The sequence below is a fragment of the Cibotium barometz genome, chromosome 35 (assembly GCF_041138505.1).
Source record: "Cibotium barometz isolate CiBa-2024 chromosome 35, ASM4113850v1, whole genome shotgun sequence".
Classification (NCBI taxonomy): domain Eukaryota; kingdom Viridiplantae; phylum Streptophyta; class Polypodiopsida; order Cyatheales; family Cibotiaceae; genus Cibotium; species Cibotium barometz.
The window spans coordinates 27,250,769-27,269,373 of record NC_141080.1 but is presented as its reverse complement, the minus strand read 5'-3'; the positions used below and the strand labels follow the sequence as shown (position 1 = coordinate 27,269,373).

The 18,605-nt window shown below is 46.6% G+C and overlaps 1 protein-coding gene across 1 annotated transcript in view; it reads right to left on the bottom strand.

Annotated features, from left to right (window-relative positions):
- Positions 1-18,605, bottom strand: part of LOC147618284 (uncharacterized) — a 40,534-nt gene that overhangs the window by 2,964 nt on the left and 18,965 nt on the right. The window contains exon 2 of the mRNA XM_086774739.1: positions 9,555-9,622. Within this exon, the coding sequence (XP_086630865.1) occupies positions 9,555-9,622 (68 nt within the window). The remainder of the gene's footprint in view (positions 1-9,554; positions 9,623-18,605) is intronic.

Here is an 18,605-nt window from a genome sequence, read left to right as displayed (position 1 = left end):
ATCTTTGCAGAGAGATGATATCTCAGATCAGGATGGTTTTGTTGAGTCCTCTCTACTTGGAGGGGGCGATATGCAGGATGTTCAGCGCAGTGGGGATCATGTATTGCAGGATTTTCAGCATGATGCCATTGCCCTTGATGCCCCGCAGGGCGAACAGGTTTCTCGTACATATGCAGGCACTGTGCAGGGCCTCGGATAAGGGCATGTCAGTGGACTTTGACCCGTGGATTTGTTAGCACTTTCATCCCCAGTTTCTGCTCTGTATGGTGCCCATTTGGTCCCCTTTTGCATGGCCCTTGCTTGTGGGCTGGCCACCCCTTTTTTAGTATTTTTCTGGGATTTTTCCTAGCCATTCTGGCATTTTTCTAGGGAGCCATGTCCAACAGCTCCAGTCGGCCTGTTTCTATGCTCCAGTCGGCCAGCTCTTCCCCACTATAAATAGTGGGTGCTGGCCTCTCATTTTTCATAGAGTCTTGTACTTATTTGCTCCCTCACTTATGAGACTATCACTGTCTCTTGCTTGGGACTGCTTTGGTTCAGTATATTCAGCATAGTTTGCTCCATATCTCTCTCTCTCTTGCACTCTCTGTTCAGCACATTCTAGTGCCACTCTGCTTCCGCTCTGTGCACTCTTTCATGGTATCATCGCTCTAGGTTTAGCAACCTTTCTGCTGCCCCAGATTCAGCCCTGTTTTCAGCACCTTCTCCTCTGCGTTTTCTTCCAGATCCATAGCTTTTTGCTGCTGCGTTTTCTGGACAGCACTCTGCTGGTCAGTTTTTTTTCAGATTGGCTTCACCGATTCAGCCGTCTGGCTCTTGGAGATCAGCGTTTCATTGCCCACTTGGAGATTGGACTGCAGGCGGCCTGTTTTCTACAGGACAGCACTTGTTCATTGCTGCGTTTTCCTCTCCAGTGGTCCTTTCCCTTTGCAGAGGGGGCTTGTGGTGTTGCAGGCTTTGGTGGCACTCTTGGTACCTGTGGAGGACACCTTTTCTTCAGAGATTGTGCATTTCTTGAGATTGAGCCCAAGCTCTTGTGATGGCTGCTCCCACTTCTCTTCATATGTTTGCTGAGTCTGCCAAGTTGGATGGTTCCAACTACACCCTATGGAAGGTGAAGGTGAAATCGGCCCTGCGTGGCGTGGATCTCTGGGATTGGCTTGTTACACCAGCCAATGCCACCCCTCCCACCCTTGCTTCCGGTGGTGTGACTCAGGCACAGATTGATATTTGGCAGTCGAATGATCGACGTGTTTTCTCCTTCCTGATATTGAACTGTCAGGATGCTGTTCTCTCTCATGTGCGTACAGCAGATGCTGCACATGAAGTTTGGAAGGCTTTTGCAGATCTCTATGAGATTAAGTCTCCGGGTCGGATTTTGGCATTGGAAAAGCAACTTATGAACTTAGTTTCTGCGTTTCCATCGTTATCTGCTTTCATCTCAAAGATGAAAGATCTCCGGGACGAGCTTGCTGTTTGTGGCAAGGACATCTCCACAGAGGATATGGCTATTCGGCTGCTCTCCAAACTTCCAGAGAGGTTTGATGCATACTTTCAGTCTCTGGTTTCTTCTCCTCGTCCTGTTCCAGTTACTTGGGAGGAAGTTCTCCCCTCCATTATGCAGATAGAGTCTCGCTTTGAGGAGCGGACTGGCACCTCCGGTGGCCCTGATGGAGCTTTGGCAGCACGAGATAAAGGGAAGTCTCAACAAAAGAAAGGTAAAGGGGGTTCTGACAAGAACTCCAAGGATTCCGATAAGGATAAAGACAACAAATCTTCAAAGAATAAGGACATTGAATGTCATTATTGTGGCAAGAAGGGTCACAAGTCACCCCAATGTCACAAGAAGAAGCGTGATGAAGCAGCAAAGAACTCTTCCTCAACGGCGGTGTCTCAACCCAAGAAGGATGATGGAATTCTTCTCTTAGCAGGTACTCGGCGTATACTTGCTCTTGTGACTTCTCAGTCACGGTCTTGGATTGTTGATAGCGGTGCTACTGCTCATATGACACCCCATCGAGATTGGTTCGAGGACTTCACTGCCAGATCAGGCGAGATCACTCTGGGTGATTCTTCTTTTGTGCCAGTGCATGGTCATGGCACTATCCCCATCTTCCGTTCTGAAGAGGACAAGAGGTACTTCTCTGACGTTCTGTATATTCCAGATTTGGCTTTTAACCTTTTGTCAGTGAGTGCTCTTACAGCTCAGGGTGCGGAGGTGATCTTTTCTCGTTATGAGATTACCATTCGTGATAAAGCGACTGGTAGCATCTTGGCTCAGGGAGTCCAAGATAGTGGTCTCTACAAACTGACCGCTCTGCTTTCTTCTGGTGCTTCTTCTGCTCTTTGGCATGCTCGGTTTGGCCATTTGAGCTATCAGCTTCTGCAGCGAGCTTCGAAGGATGGGTTGGTTGATGGATTACCAACCATCAAGGCTCCGTCTTCTCCTTGTTCCTCTTGTTTACAGGGGAAGCAGCACCGAGCCGCCTTTCCGAAGGAGGCGACACACCGATCTTCGACATCACTTGCTCTCATTCATGCAGACTTATGTGGTCCTATGAGTACCGCGTCTTTGAGTAAGGCGTTGTACATGCTCGTGATGGTGGATGATTTTACCAGATATACTTGGGTTTTCTTTCTGAAGACCAAGGATGAGACTTTTCATCACTTATGTGATTGGAAAGCCGAGGTGGAAAAAGAGACCGGTCACTCGGTCAAGGCTCTCAGGACCGATGGAGGGGGTGAGTTTACATCCCAGGAGTTTCGGCAATATTGCAAGACACATGGCATTCGGAGACAGCTTACTACAGCATATACTCCATCTCAGAATGGAGTTGCCGAGAGGAAGAATAGGACCATTATGGAGATGGCCCGTGCTATGCTTGAGCATTCTTCATTACCTCGACGTTTCTGGGCTGAGGCGGCTTCCACTGCTGTCTACATTCAGAATAGGTCTCCTACTGCTGCTCTTCCCGACAAAACTCCATATGAGGCTTTCCATGGTGAGAAGCCCTCCGTTGTTCATTTCCGGATATTTGGATGTACGGCGTATGTTCATGTGCCTAAGGAGCACCGCTCCAAGTTGGACTCGAAGTCTCAGCGCATGACTTTTCTCGGATACAGCATTGTGTCCAAGGCATATCGTCTTTATGATCCTCAAGCCGGTAAAGTTGTTGTGAGCCGTGATGTGGTGTTCGACGAGACTCCTACATCTTCAGAGGGGGGTGGTGAGCTTCTTCTTCCTGCACCTCCTTCTCCTCCTACTCCTCCTCCTGCTCCCGCTGTTACTGTTACACCTCCAGCTGAGGATTCTCAGTCAGATGATGATGACCCTGCTCCTCCTCCGGCGAGTTCGAGCAGATCTGTACCTGGTTGGTATTATCAGACAGTTCGTGACTCTGGGTTACGTGAGCTTCCTTCTGCTCCTCCGCCTGGTTCTCTTCGGCGTTCTTCCAGAGTTACAGGGAAACAAATTCATGAGGGCAACATGTTTGTTAATTATGCTCTTATGTCTACAATCATTAATGGTCCTTCTGATCCCACTTCTGTAGACGAGGCTCTTTCACATGAGTCTTGGCGTCATGCTATGCAGACAGAACTGGATGCTATCGAACGGAATGGCACTTGGACTTTGGTGCCTCGGCCTCTGCAGCGTAAGGTGATTGGTGTGCGTTGGATTTTCAAATCAAAGTTCCGAGCTGATGGCAGCTTGGACAAGCACAAGGCGAGGTTGGTTGCCAAGGGTTATGCTCAGCGCCCTGGTGTCGACTTGGATGAGACTTTCGCTCCAACGGCCCGGATGACTACCATTCGCACCGTTCTTGCACTTGCAGGACATCATAGATGGCCTGTTTTCCAGATGGACGTCAAGTCGGCTTTCTTGAATGGAGAGCTTACACAGGAGGTTTATGTTGATCAGCCGCCAGGATTTGTTGTTCCGGGCAAACAGGATCATGTGTACCGGCTGAAGAAGGCTTTATATGGTCTAAAGCAGGCTCCGCGGGCTTGGTACCAGCGGATTGATGAGTTCTTTCAGAAGCTCGGCCTGCGCCGTTCTCATGCAGATTCGAACCTTTATATCCTCCTTGAGAGGGGGTTGATTGTCATCATTGTGGTCTATGTTGATGACCTCATCTTTACAGGTTCTTATTCTGTGCGGATCCGTTCTGTTATGGATGCTTTGGAGACAGAGTTTGAGATGACGGATCTGGGCCTCTTGCACTATTTTCTTGGCTTTGAGATTTGGCAGACCACGAAGGGCATTTTCTTCTCTCAGCAGAAGTACACTCGGGAGATTCTTGACAGATTTCAGATGACTGGGTGCAAACCAGTATCTTCTCCTTTGGATATTGGTGAGAAGCTTTCTTCACTTGATGCTTCTCCAGGGACTGATCAGGGACAATATCGGGTTCTCGTCGGTTGTTTGGTATGGTTGACCTACTCCCGATTGGACATATGCTTCGCAGTCAGTTTATTGAGTTCCTTCTCATCCAAACCCCGTCAGCAGCATTGGCGGTGTGCTCTCAGAGTTCTTCGGTACTTACGTGGCACTCTGGATTTTGGCATCTTTTATGGCCAAGGTCGCACTCTTGTTGGATGGTCTGACTCAGACTGGGCTGGAGATCCAGATACACGGCGTTCGACCACTGGTTGTGTTTTTTCACTTGGGTCTGGAGCCATTTCTTGGAGCAGTACAAAGCAGCCTACTGTGGCGCTTTCCTCTACCGAGGCGGAGTACCGTGCAGTTTGTTATGCTGCATGTGAGGCGATATGGTTGCGGAGATTATTGGAGGAGCTTGGCTGTCCTCCTACCGGATCTACTCTTCTTTGGTGTGACAATCAGAGTTGCATCGCCATCGCCAAGAACCCTGTGTTTCATGCTCGTACGAAACACATTGAGATTCAGTATCACTATGTTCGTGAACGGGTTCTTGCTGGAGATTTGCATTTGGAGTATTGTCCTTCCGCAGAGAATGCTGCAGATTTGTTCACCAAGCCGGTTTCTCAGGCTTCCTTGGCTCCTCATCTTCGGATTCTCGGAGTTTGTTCAGCATCTGGTGCTGAGAGGGGGTGTTAGCACTTTCATCCCCAGTTTCTGCTCTGTATGGTGCCCATTTGGTCCCCTTTTGCATGGCCCTTGCTTGTGGGCTGGCCACCCCTTTTTTAGTATTTTTCTGGGATTTTTCCTAGCCATTCTGGCATTTTTCTAGGGAGCCATGTCCAACAGCTCCAGTCGGCCTGTTTCTATGCTCCAGTCGGCCAGCTCTTCCCCACTATAAATAGTGGGTGCTGGCCTCTCATTTTTCATAGAGTCTTGTACTTATTTGCTCCCTCACTTATGAGACTATCACTGTCTCTTGCTTGGGACTGCTTTGGTTCAGTATATTCAGCATAGTTTGCTCCATATCTCTCTCTCTCTTGCACTCTTTGTTCAGCACATTCTAGTGCCACTCTGCTTCCGCTCTGTGCACTCTTTCACGATTATCCCGTCCTCCAGCATTATGAGAGGCGTCCTCAGGCTGCCCATCGTCTTCTTAGATTGGGGGTCAAACCCTCTTCTCTTCCATGAGAATCGGCTCATGGAATGTTCAGGGCCATCCCTAACTCTCTTTATCTACATGCTGACATCTCCCTTGAGATCAAAGAGACATGGAGATCTTGTGACAGTCCTGATCCTCGTCATAATATTGCACTGGCTCTTGAGAGGACCAGCCATCATTATCCTAGCATTGCCTTGTCCAAGAAGGAGGAGGCTTTGGACAAGGAGAGAGCTATTAGGCGTACGATTGCTACTCTTCAAAGGGAACATGAAAAGCATCCACATGCGTCTTGGATTACAGACCTCTTGACCACAGCTAGAGTAGAGTTGCAGTTGGCCATGGACAGGAGGGCTAAGTTCGCGTTTCATGCAAACGAGGCTTTTTGGACTCAGATGGGTGGCAGATGCAACAAAGAGTTTTTCTCAGCACACAGGCCTTCCCATAGCAGGGATTCTGTGAGGTACTTGTAGGATTCACGAGGTGAGGTTCAGATTGAGCCTGATAAGGTCAGGGGTATTGCTTCAGATTTTTATCGGTCTTTGTTGACTGCAGAGGTGCCCTCTCCTCAGAGAGATGTGGCACGACAGAAAGTTTGGGAGTGCATGCCCAGGCTCATTACTGATGCTATGTGTTCTTCCCTGGATGCCCCTTTCTTGAAGGATGAATTCCTTCACGCACTGCATGCTCTTTCCAACGGTTCATGCCCAAGGGATGATGGTCTTTCTCCCGCCTTCTTTATTCTTTTTTGGGATCATATTGGAGATGCTATCATTGTTGCCCTTCAGGAAATGTGGTTGTCGGGTATGATGCCGCCATACCTCACGGAGGGCTGATTCACCTTATCCCCAAGAGTGGGGACAAGACTGACATCAAGCAATGGAGGCCCATCTTCCTCCTTGGATCTGCATATAAAATCTTAGCTAAAGCCTTGAGTATAAAGTTGCAGCCGATTCTCCAAAGGACTATCTATGATACACAGAATGGGTTCCTCCAAGGAAGGAGTATATTTGATAACATCTTTTCTTTCTGGGAAGCTGTTGAGTGGGCAAAGTCTAGTCAGCAACCTCTTGCCATTCTTTTGCTTGATTTTGAAAAAGCTTATGACATAGTGGATTGGGATTTTTTGGAGGGCACTATGGCACACATGGGGTTTTCCCAAAACTGGATCAGAGGGGTGTCGTGCCTATATAGGGAGGCTCATAGCACTGTTTTAGCTTGTGGGGGGCGCGGCGAGCGTTTTCAGATTTCCTGTTTAGTGAGGCAGGGCTGTCCCCTCGCCCCTTTACTGTACCTCATTGTAGCTGAGGCTATGAGCAGGTTTCTTCGGGCTGCCCCTGCTGTTGTGGATCTCATGCTGCCTTTATGCACGGAGGAAGAGTTTTTGGACTCTGAGTTAGCAGATGATACGGCGTTGTTCCTTGAGGCTTCACATGCTTGTTTATGTGCTTTCCGGACAGCCTTGGAGGCCTTTTGTTTGGCAGCAGGAGCTACTATCAATTGGCATAAGTCAGTTGGTTTTTGGATCAATGATTCTCTTCTTGCAGATTGGGGTATAGATGTTGGTTTTACTTGGATTGAGAGAGGATGCTCTGCTAGATACCTTGGTTGTTAGGTGGGCATTGACATCTCCCCTGCACAAAAGTTTGCTCCAGTGCTCTTAAGCATTAAAAGCAAACTTCAACACTAGAGTAGGAGGAAGCTCGGCTTGGCCTCTAGAGCTTTGGTGGTTAACCAAGTTTTGCTAGCCATGGCTTGGTTTATCGCTTCGTGCTGGATTTTTCATAAGGGCTGCATTGGCCAGCTTCGTCGCCTTATTTGGAACTTTCTTTGGTCAGGGCTCGATGGAAATGCACACACCAAGGCCAGAGTTGCTTGGGAAACCATTATCAAGCCTAAGCACGAAGGGGGATTAAATATCATTGACCCTGAGGTGCAATGTAAGGCTTTGTTGTGTGCCCCTGTTCGCGGAGGTGGCTGGACTCTTAGCTCACGCTTTATTTTTGCTTGGAAAACCATTATCAAGCCTAAGCAGGAAGGGGGATTAAATATCATTGACCCTGAGGTGCAATGTAAGGCTTTGCTGTGTGTCCCTGTTCGCGGAGGTGGCTGGACTCTTAGCTCATGCTTTATTTTTTCGGATGCAGTTCACCGCTCCCCTTCATCCCCCTTGGTTAGGTCCCTCCTACAGGCCTGGGACTGCCTGAGGAGTTTTTTGGTACACATCCGCCCACGTTCAGTGGAGGAAGCTAACTGGCAACCCATTCTGTGGAATGATTTGATCTTAGATGTGCATGGTAGGCCTCTTGGGGCAGCTATGCATATTCTTTGGGCTGCCTGGGAGGCCCTATGCCCCACAGTGCTGGCTTGGAAGAGGCTTCAGAGCCTCACCGCGGTGCAGAGATTGGATTTCACGCAGCATTTGAGAGGCTCTAGCCGGAGGATTGCACAGATTGATGCAACCATTCTCAACCACTGGATTACTGGATCTTTCTTGGAAGGTCATCATCATTCTTGGTTTGGGGTTTTTTCTGGGACAGGTGTTCCTCTTCAGGTTATGGGTCTCCCCTTGCCTAGGGACTATGAAACCAAAAGTGATACAATAGTGTCCATGTAATCTCATCATGGTACAAAAGAAAACAAAGACTAGAGCTATGAGCTGGCAATGTCAAATCCAAGACATATGATACAAAGTGGGACCATCATCATCATACAACCTATGGAGCTAACCCTTAGGTAGGGGGGAGGGGGCCATCAAGGATATTGAGCAGGGGATTAGCCTATATAAGGCTCTGCACATCTGCTAGGCGTGGAAGGTGGCTCTGTGCCTCTCCAAGATCTCCTCAAGCTGGGTCACACAAAAAGAGAGGTAAGCACAACAAGATGACTCCTTGTATGCAAGTGGTTCTCCTTCTAGGCTGGTCGACTACCTTGCGTGGGTTTTTCCGTCAACGTGGGTGGTAACCAACGCCCCCCCCCCCCAAAAAAAAAAAAACATGCATATCACCCGCCTGACTGGGGTTTGACCTGGTCAACCACCAAAATCTGGTCCAGATACTATTTTCCCCAACTTTTGATGCCTACACATTACAAACTGACAACATGTAATAATAAAAATAGGATTGGAAAAACCCATTTAAACATTTATGAGTGCACAGATTTGACCATTAGACCATGCCCATCCTTGGGATTTTCAAGTGTCAACAAAACCCGCCGACATTTCACATGCATACGATTCAGGCAATGTCTAGTCAATTCGTGTGCACAAGTTCATTACCCCTTGCAACAAGCAAGCACAACATGAACCATGTAAGATGAGTTATCAAGAAAATCCCCCATCTTGCAAAGCTTTGTATTGCAATTCCACACAGGAAAATCTTGGGAAGTCACAGCTAGTAACAATATGCGCTGAGGCAGCCTATTTATAGGCAAATAATCCCCTTGATTAAACATGCCGGGTGCTGGTCAGCAGCCTTATGCTGGTTGTGGGCTGGTCCGGCTGGTTTGACTGGCCTGCCTACCTGCCCATGTGCTTGATGCACTGTCCAGCCACCCGTTTAAACTAACCAGGCAGCCCCTAAGGCAATGTACCACACATACCAGATTTGTTCAATATTTTCCATACTCAGACCATTCACATACTCATGCCAGCCATGTACCATACATACTGTACGTGACATACGGTTCCACTATGCTTGTAACCTAACTTATCATACACCATGTTTTTCTACAATGCGCAAGGCTTAACGTACTGAAGGAACCAGGCTTGGCATTGTACAACTAAACAATGCCAATGGATTGTTCCTTTTGCTCAATTCCTGCTGCTTTTAACAACAAATGCAGAAACACACACAAAATAAAATACAAAGAGAAGGATAAACATATGTTCAAATACAATGCGCTTGGCAGGCGATGCCTCTCACATCGGTCATGTAATCACACGAAGAAATAAAAATTGTTCCCAAAAAGACCCCAAAATATTTTAAGCATTTAAAGAATGGAACTTCCAGTACTTACTTCATAAAACCTGCAAGCTCTTGTCTCACCACCTTTTGAAATAGCTGCATTAGAAACGAGACTTCCACCTAGCAAAGTTCCAACAGGTAAAAACATGTTACTTTCTAAACGTATAATAGCATTAATGATGAGACATCCACCTATCAATTCTTCAAAAGCCAAACAAAGAGCAGACATCAGCAAAATGTTCTAATAGCAAGCATGATTTATACTGATATCATCTAGACCACATGGTATAGCATTACTTCACAGGACCAAAATATACTCAAGCCCCTTACCATAGTTACAAGGAACAGGAATGGGGACAAAATGGCAATGGCAACCCCCCATGTCTACTCAATAAAACTGGTTTGAAACTAGGAAAAGTCTTTGAAATCATGTAGTAGGGAAGCGATTCAGCTATGGAGGCTTGAATGCAAACATGGCTTTGGTGTTTAACAATGAACAGAGAAAGAGAAGATGAATAAAAACACGACTATCAATGTGTGAGACAAAAGATGAGAAAACTTGCTTTCTTGATTATCATTGAGAAGTGTGCCATTAAATAGGCAAGTACAAGATGCTAATACGACTCGTGTGATGCTGATTAGGTGTGAGAAGATTCCTCCATGAATCTCTCCACCTTTTCCCCTAAATCAGCTCCTTGATTTATGCTGAGGTGGATGCTCTTTTGACTTTTCCTTGTGGTTACTTTACAGTTTTATCTGCTTCTCTTTTTGCTGATGTGTGCGTTTTTGTTGCTGCTGTTTACTTCTGATGTGCGGGCTCCTAAGAGCCACTTTGTGGATGTGCCTTGCTGCTGTGGGCTCCTCTGATGGGTGGCAGTTGCTGTGTAGTCTGATTGAGCTTAGGCTTAGCCTAGGCTAAGCTCGGTAAGGAGAAGTGGGCAGCATGAGAAGAATGGTGGACAGCATAGGAAGAAGGCGGGCAACAGAGAGAAGGAAAGAGAACCTCGCTCTGATACCATATTAGAACAATGGTTCAGCTATGGAGGCTTGAATGTAAGCTTTGGTGTTTAACAATAAACAGAGAAAGAGAAGATTAATAAAAACACGACTATCAACGTGTGAGACAAAATATGAGAAAAGTTGCTTGCTTGATTATCATTGAGAAGTGTGCTTGTACTTCATATTTTTCATAAATCAAATCATCATTGATTCGTGGATATCGGGTCTCTTGAGCTTATCACATCTCTCTCTCTCTCATTCTCATTATTGATTGCTTCCCTTAGCAATGGCCTTCATCTTTGAGGCTCCATAGGCCTGCACACAAACCCTAACCCTAGTAGGCTCTCACCTTCAACCATTGCCCAAAATGCAATTGTCAAAGCCAGCTTCCAAAAGCTAGCACATTCTCGAGGAGGTGGATCTCTCCAAATCCCATTTGGAGGAGGACAAGATCAACCCAACAATCCTAAGGAGGTGGATCTCTCCGAATCCCATTTGAAGGAGGAGGTAAGCTTGTTAGTTCCCGAGGATATTCCGAAGAGTCTCTCTCAATCCATAGAGGACGAGGATGAGACTACAAGTGATTCAACAATTCCCATGGTTGTCACTCCAGTAGCGTTTCTATTGGTAACCAAGCCCGTGTGTTGGGAGCAGAGCCAAAGCCTACCAGTGGACAAGACCAAAGGAGCAAAGAAGCATGGACCAAAGGTGCATCATGTGCCCCAATGCTCCAAGTTTAGCAAGAGGGGATGTCATGTGCATCACATCTATGAGTGCCACATGGACATGGATCTCAGCATCAGCCACCTCTTAGGCAAGATGAGGGACAGAATATGGTTTGATTTGGGCAGGGGTCAAATCTAATATTTAACGTTAGTTACGCTAAGGTATATCTCTAGCTTATGGTACAAAAAAAATTATGTGCATCATTGCATGGTTGCCACATGTCACCCTATGATTTAATATGGGGTAAGTTTAAGGTTTTCTAGAATTTGAGACTTAGCCTACTAAAGTTGTATTCTCAATACAAGTTTGATGAAATTTACTCTCACACTCTCATTCTTCACATTTGCTACCCTACCTACACCTATAAACCCTTGAAGCTCAAGGCAATCTTCTTGTACTAGGAGCTACCCCGCACCACTCTCCAGAGTTGACATAGAACCCCACTGCGGTGGTAGTTCCCGACACATCATTACAATTCGTGTATGGATTTTGCGGAAGTCCTAGTTGCATCTCTCTATGGATTATGTGTAGCTTAGATCTTGTGAGATCATGAGTTGTTGGAGAGATGTTGCAGCCAAGCACAAAAATCCACACACAAAGAAGTACAATCGTGAGTGTTTTAAGGAGAGGCATATAGAGTGTGATATGCAGCGGAAGTCTTTGTATTGGTTGATCCTGTCACACAATATGCTCACACCGTCTTCTGTATCCTGAGTTTCGTGAGTTTAGCAATCCATTTCATTACTTCAAACTTTAAAGAGATGAGAGAGAGAGATATGAGAACTGTACACCAGATTGGGTCCCGAATTACCCACTGAAGGGCCCCCTATCCCGATAACGAGATAGTATTTGCTTTATTACTTTAGAGAGAATGACTTTGGACTGTAGATAAGCCGAACGCAAGATCTCGGAGGATCGGAGAGCGGCTGATCTGTACACTGCTGTAGAAACACCTCAATGACTTGATCTCGAGCCTATGCACTCTTCCCAAGGGCATGAGGAAGGGCTGCACACCTGAGGCTCAAAGAAGAAGAAGGTGGACTGTTCTACACACTGTTAGAATGCTGAAAACACATATGAATGCTGTGTTACCTTCACCAGATGACTGCTGAATGTGTTGATGATGCATAGAAGGCTGGACACTGATGCAAACAACAGTTTCAGGGCTGGAAACTGCTGTAGACTGTTGCTTCAGGGCTGGTATCTGCTGTGGACAGAAACGCTGAGGTGAGGAGGATGCTGTGGACTGAAACGCATGTGAATCAGGGACTGCAGGAGCTGCTGCTGTACGGCTGGGACAGAAACGCAGCACTGCTGCTGCTGGATCAGAAAACGCAGGTGAATACAGGCTGCAAACTGGCGTTGAACTGAAGGTGAAGGGTATGCTGAATCTGGGCCTGAACTGAGTGCTGAATTCAGGGCTGAATGCAAGCACCTAGGGTTGAATGAAGCTAGGGTTTCTCAAGGGCTGGAGAAGCAAGCTTATGGGCTCTAGGGTTGGATTAGTCTTGGGCTGAAAGCAAGAGAGAGGAGAGCTCTTAGCACAATGAAGACTGAATGAGCAAAAGAGGCTCTAGGCAAGCCTATTTATACTAAATGGAGGTTGGTCATTTAATAAAGTTAATATTTATAAATGCCCAATAATGCAAATAATGATAAATAAATACTAATAAATATGGGAAAAATACCAGATAAATCCCAGTAAATTCCCTAAGGCTTTGGGGATGTTCTAAATGATGCACAGGCATATGTATGCATATTATGCCAGATGCAGAGTGCTTTCTGATGCAAACCCTAAGGCTTCTACTGACTCTACATGCATGAATGATTCTCTCCAAGTGGGTTAAGGGACTTGACTGACTGACTGACCCACTAAGGCTGAGGAATGACCTACATAGCTCGTGCCTGACTTATCCTGGACTGAGGATGTACAATGGGGTCACGGCGTACGACAATTATCATCCTATTGGGTTCTAAAACTGTACAACTGCTGCACTTCTGATGATGAGCCATCTTGTCACCATGCACTGAGTGCAGAGTGCATGTGACATTCCCTCCTGATTAGCTTGGCGGCAGGTTCATGGCTTCCAAGTAGTCCGCCAATAACTGGGGGTACTCCTGGAAGAACTCCTCGTCGAGCCATACGGCTTCGTGAGAAGGATCTGCTCAGGCTCAATAACTTCTGCCTTGTCTACCACGTCTGGCTGCTGTTCATCTGAAACATCAAACACTTCTGGACCAACATATGGTTTTAGCCAAGAAACATGGAAAACATCATGCATTGTCCAACTGGCAGGCAACTTTAACTTCATTGAGACATCACTTATCTTCTTAACTATTGGAAAAGGGCCAAAACTACGGAATGAAAGCTTGGGACAATGTTTGTCCACTTGTTTCAATCTTTGTTTCATGATGCACTGAGAGACCCAATCCCCTTCCTTGAAGTGGATATCTCGTCTAAACTTACATGCCTGTCTGTGAACTGAATGATGGCCAGGCTCAAAATTGAGGGCCAAACTGGGTTGAGTACCAAACTCTACGGAATCGACATACTGATCTTCTAAGTCTTTTCCAGAGATGTTGAGAATGGTAGACTCCTGACTGGTCGGGATGCTGGTCTTTCTACTAAGAACATCTGCTTGGGTTATGTTGACCAGGGATGTACTTGATCATTCCTCCAACCTGGTGGAAGAGCTGACCCTGTCTAGTGTGCTGAGCACTCCACTGGGCACTTGGTATCGTCGGGAGCCACTTAAGTGCTTGGTGGTCTGTGGTGACTGTGAAAATGTGTCCATAAGGAACATGTTTCAAATGTTTGAGAACTGATTGCTGTTCTAGCTTGCCCTTGAAAGTCTTGGAAAGACAAGAGGGAAACTTGCTAGGAGGTTCTGCTAACTGTGGGATACTGGGTAGAAGATCATCCTTAAAAATGTCTGAATGAGAAAGGAGATCTGCTAACTGAGGGACTGAAGATGATGAGACAGCGGTTATTGATGAGATAGAAGCTGTCTGAGCATAAATTAATGCTCCTTCTGCTCCCTTGCATATAGCTCGTCGGGCCTGGAGATGAGAAATCATAGGAATGCCAAGAATGCTCCTATCCCCCCGAATCATGACAGGCTCAAGAAAACCTTTAGAGATGATAGATAAAGGTGTCCTGCCCCCAATTGGGAATAGGTTCATACTGACGAAACCACTGGATTCCTAAGATCATGTCACACCCCAAAAGAGGAGAGACAATGAAATCTCGCTGGAATGAGGCCTTTTGAACTTGAAAAGAAAACTGTTGTGCCTTCTGAGAGATGTGGGTGCGGAGACCAGGTGTAAACCCGTCTACCTCCAAATGATAGGGCACTAAGGTACAGCTCATGTTGGTAGCCAACTGGGGAGAGATGGCGTCCTCAGAACTGCCCATGTCAAAAAGGATTATGAACTGTCGGCCCTTGGCAGAGCCATAAGCTCGGATCAGGCTTTTCTGTGTGGTTGTTGCCTCACCCTCCTGCTTAGCATCAAGTACCACGGATGGCATGGAATGCATAGAAGGTAAGATCTGAACCGCATTGGTGGTAGTAGGTAGGTCTGGAGGAGCGGGGGATACTGCGGCAACTGTGGCAGAAGGCTCTTTGGAGGCTTGCTCTGCTTGTCTTTTTGGACAATCCTTCTTACCATGCCCAATGGTATGACAGAAAAAACATCTGTTTTCTGACTGATACTGTCTTTGCTCCTCTGGAGGAAGATAGCCTCCAGTGATGCCTGCTTGAGCCTTTTTCTCAGGGGTCTTCTTAGGCTTGGATTCCTTACCCCCTGAACTAGAGCTAGGACTGTTGTCTGTCTTAGTGTCTTTAGAAGACGAATTACCCTTCCCCTGTTGGGGTTTGGTACTGGACTAAGATGACTGCTTGGGCTTGCCTCCGTTCATCTTCATTTCTTCATTCTGAGCGAGAGTCAGAGCCCGGTCATATGTACTTGGTTCAAAGTTACGAATTGTGAACCGAATGTTGGAGTCCAATCCACGAATGAATTGCTCCATCTTGGCCTGCTCAGATAGCCCTAACTGCTGTGCTAAAGTAATAACCTTACCGGAAAACTGAAGCACTGGGGAACCATTCTGTCTGAGTCCATAGAACTCATCTTTCAGACCGGTCATGTACTGGGGCGGGAGAAATCTGGTCTTCAGGTCATGGACAAAGATGTCCCAGTCAAAGGCTGTGACACCTGTGGCCTGGTCAGTATGAATACTAGACCAATGCTGCCACCAAGTGACTGCCTCACCAGTGAGATGGGGAGCCGCTAAGTGGACTTTGTCTTGTGGGTCTGTGATCTTAGCTAATGGAAAATGAGCATTAAACTGATGAATAAACTGATTAACTAAAGAATGATCACACTTACCATCATACTTGCTGAAATTCGGTTGACTGCGAATGATGGTGGTTGATGCTGCTGCGGGATGCTGGCTGGTGACACCTATGACTGGGGAGACTAAGGAGAGCTGCTGATACCTCAAGTGTATGGCCTCCTTTTCCCATTGGTGTTCGAGTAACATACGTTCTCGATCAAGCTCACGTTGGTGTTCCCGAGAGCGGCAAGTTCAGCCTGACGCCGGTCTTCGTCGATCCTGCGTTGGGCTTCCTCATAGTCCCGTCTCTCTTCTTTTTCTCTTCTCCTTCGGGCCTCGTCCTCTCTCCTTTGTTGTTCCATCTGAAAGAAGAGGGAGATGTAGTCGGGTGCTGCTGGAGGTGTAGAAGGACGTGCTGCTGCTGCCTCCAAGAGTTGGAGACGCTCCATGAGTAGTTGGTTCTGAGCTCTAAGAAGAGCTATGGTGTCTGCTCTGTAGGCGGAAGAACAAGGTCTCCTTCGGGGGAGACGTCTTCTGGCTGATGAGTACTCTCTCCTGTAGACATGATGCTGAAGTCGGTGGTCGTGCCGGAACGCAATCTAACCATCCGAGGATGCCCCCACGCTAGGATACGGTGTGTGTGGACTATCTGAATCTGATACCAATGTGATATGCAGCGGAAGTCTTTGTATTGGTTGATCCTGTCACACAATATGCTCACACCGTCTTCTGTATCCTGAGTTTCGTGAGTTTAGCAATCCATTTCATTACTTCAAACTTTAAAGAGATGAGAGAGAGAGATATGAGAACTGTACACCAGATTGGGTCCCGAATTACCCACTGAAGGGCCCCCTATCCCGATAACGAGATAGTATTTGCTTTATTACTTTAGAGAGAATGACTTTGGACTGTAGATAAGCCGAACGCAAGATCTCGGAGGATCGGAGAGCGGCTGATCTGTACACTGCTGTAGAAACACCTCAATGACTTGATCTCGAGCCTATGCACTCTTCCCAAGGGCATGAGGAAGGGCTGCACACCTGAGGCTCAAAGAAGAAGAAGGTGGACTGTTCTACACACTGTTAGAATGCTGAAAACACATATGAATGCTGTGTTACCTTCACCAGATGACTGCTGAATGTGTTGATGATGCATAGAAGGCTGGACACTGATGCAAACAACAGTTTCAGGGCTGGAAACTGCTGTAGACTGTTGCTTCAGGGCTGGTATCTGCTGTGGACAGAAACGCTGAGGTGAGGAGGATGCTGTGGACTGAAACGCATGTGAATCAGGGACTGCAGGAGCTGCTGCTGTACGGCTGGGACAGAAACGCAGCACTGCTGCTGCTGGATCAGAAAACGCAGGTGAATACAGGCTGCAAACTGGCGTTGAACTGAAGGTGAAGGGTATGCTGAATCTGGGCCTGAACTGAGTGCTGAATTCAGGGCTGAATGCAAGCACCTAGGGCTGAATGAAGCTAGGGTTTCTCAAGGGCTGGAGAAGCAAGCTTATGGGCTCTAGGGTTGGATTAGTCTTGGGCTGAAAGCAAGAGAGAGGAGAGCTCTTAGCACAATGAAGACTGAATGAGCAAAAGAGGCTCTAGGCAAGCCTATTTATACTAAATGGAGGTTGGTCATTTAATAAAGTTAATATTTATAAATGCCCAATAATGCAAATAATGATAAATAAATACTAATAAATATGGGAAAAATACCAGATAAATCCCAGTAAATTCCCTAAGGCTTTGGGGATGTTCTAAATGATGCACAGGCATATGTATGCATATTATGCAAGATGCAGAGTGCTTTCTGATGCAAACCCTAAGGCTTCTACTGACTCTACATGCATGAATGATTCTCTCCAAGTGGGTTAAGGGACTTGACTGACTGACTGACCCACTAAGGCTGAGGAATGACCTACGTAGCTCGTGCCTGACTTATCCTGGACTGAGGATGTACAATGGGGTCACGGCGTACGACAATTATCATCCTATTGGGTTCTAAAACTGTACAACTGCTGCACTTCTGATGATGAGCCATCTTGTCACCATGCACTGAGTGCAGAGTGCATGTGACATAGAGCAATGTTGTAGATTACATGATAAGTGCCAAAAGTACAATGTAAGATGAACCCTATAATGAAATAAGGGTGGGTTCACACCTAGAGTGCAAGGGGGAAAAAAACCCTCTTTATGGAGAGTAAAAAGTGCCCCGGCTGGTCCTACTAGAGTTCACCCATCACTGCCATGACATAGATGTCTACAAAACCCCCTGGAGTGATGATGTGAACATGTACAGGGAGATAGCGGATCAATCCCCAAAAGACAGTAAGCCCAAAGCTTTGTGTAAAGCTTCAACCTTTTCAGGAGGAAGTGCCTTCGTGAACAAATCTGCTAGGTTATCATGTGTAGGCACATATACCAAGTTGATCTCCCCTGCAAAGAGTCTTTCCCTTACATGATGATAATGCACCTCAATGTGCTTAGTGCGAGCATGAAACACTAGGTTCCTTGCAACAATTGCCAATACGATGTAACTGTCAGTAAAAATGGTAGTGGAGGACAGCTCTCCAACACCCAAATCAACCATAAGACGTCTGAGCCAAACACACTCAACTGTAGTTGTAAAAGCTACCTGTAATCAGCTTCATAGCTCGAAGTGGCCATTGTTAGCTCTGCTGATTGTTGAGCAATGTTATACATGAATCACCAAGATAGAAGTAAAAGCCACTAGTGGACACCCTAGTGTCATAGCATGCAACCCAATCCGAATCTAGAAAGGCATGCAACTGTGAATCACCCCACCCTGGGATAGAACAATCCGAGGTACTCAGTGCCCTGTAAGTAGCCCAAAACCTGCTTGACAGTCTGCCAATGCTTGGAGCCTGGGCTATGCATAAACCTGCTCAATTGAGAGATACCAAACTGAATGTATGGCCTTGTGTTGCATAAATAAATCGAGCAACCAAGAGCCTGCTCTGATATAATGTCTCATCAAAAGAGTCTCCAAATTCTTGAATGCAAAGCTTGGCACCTGTCTCAAG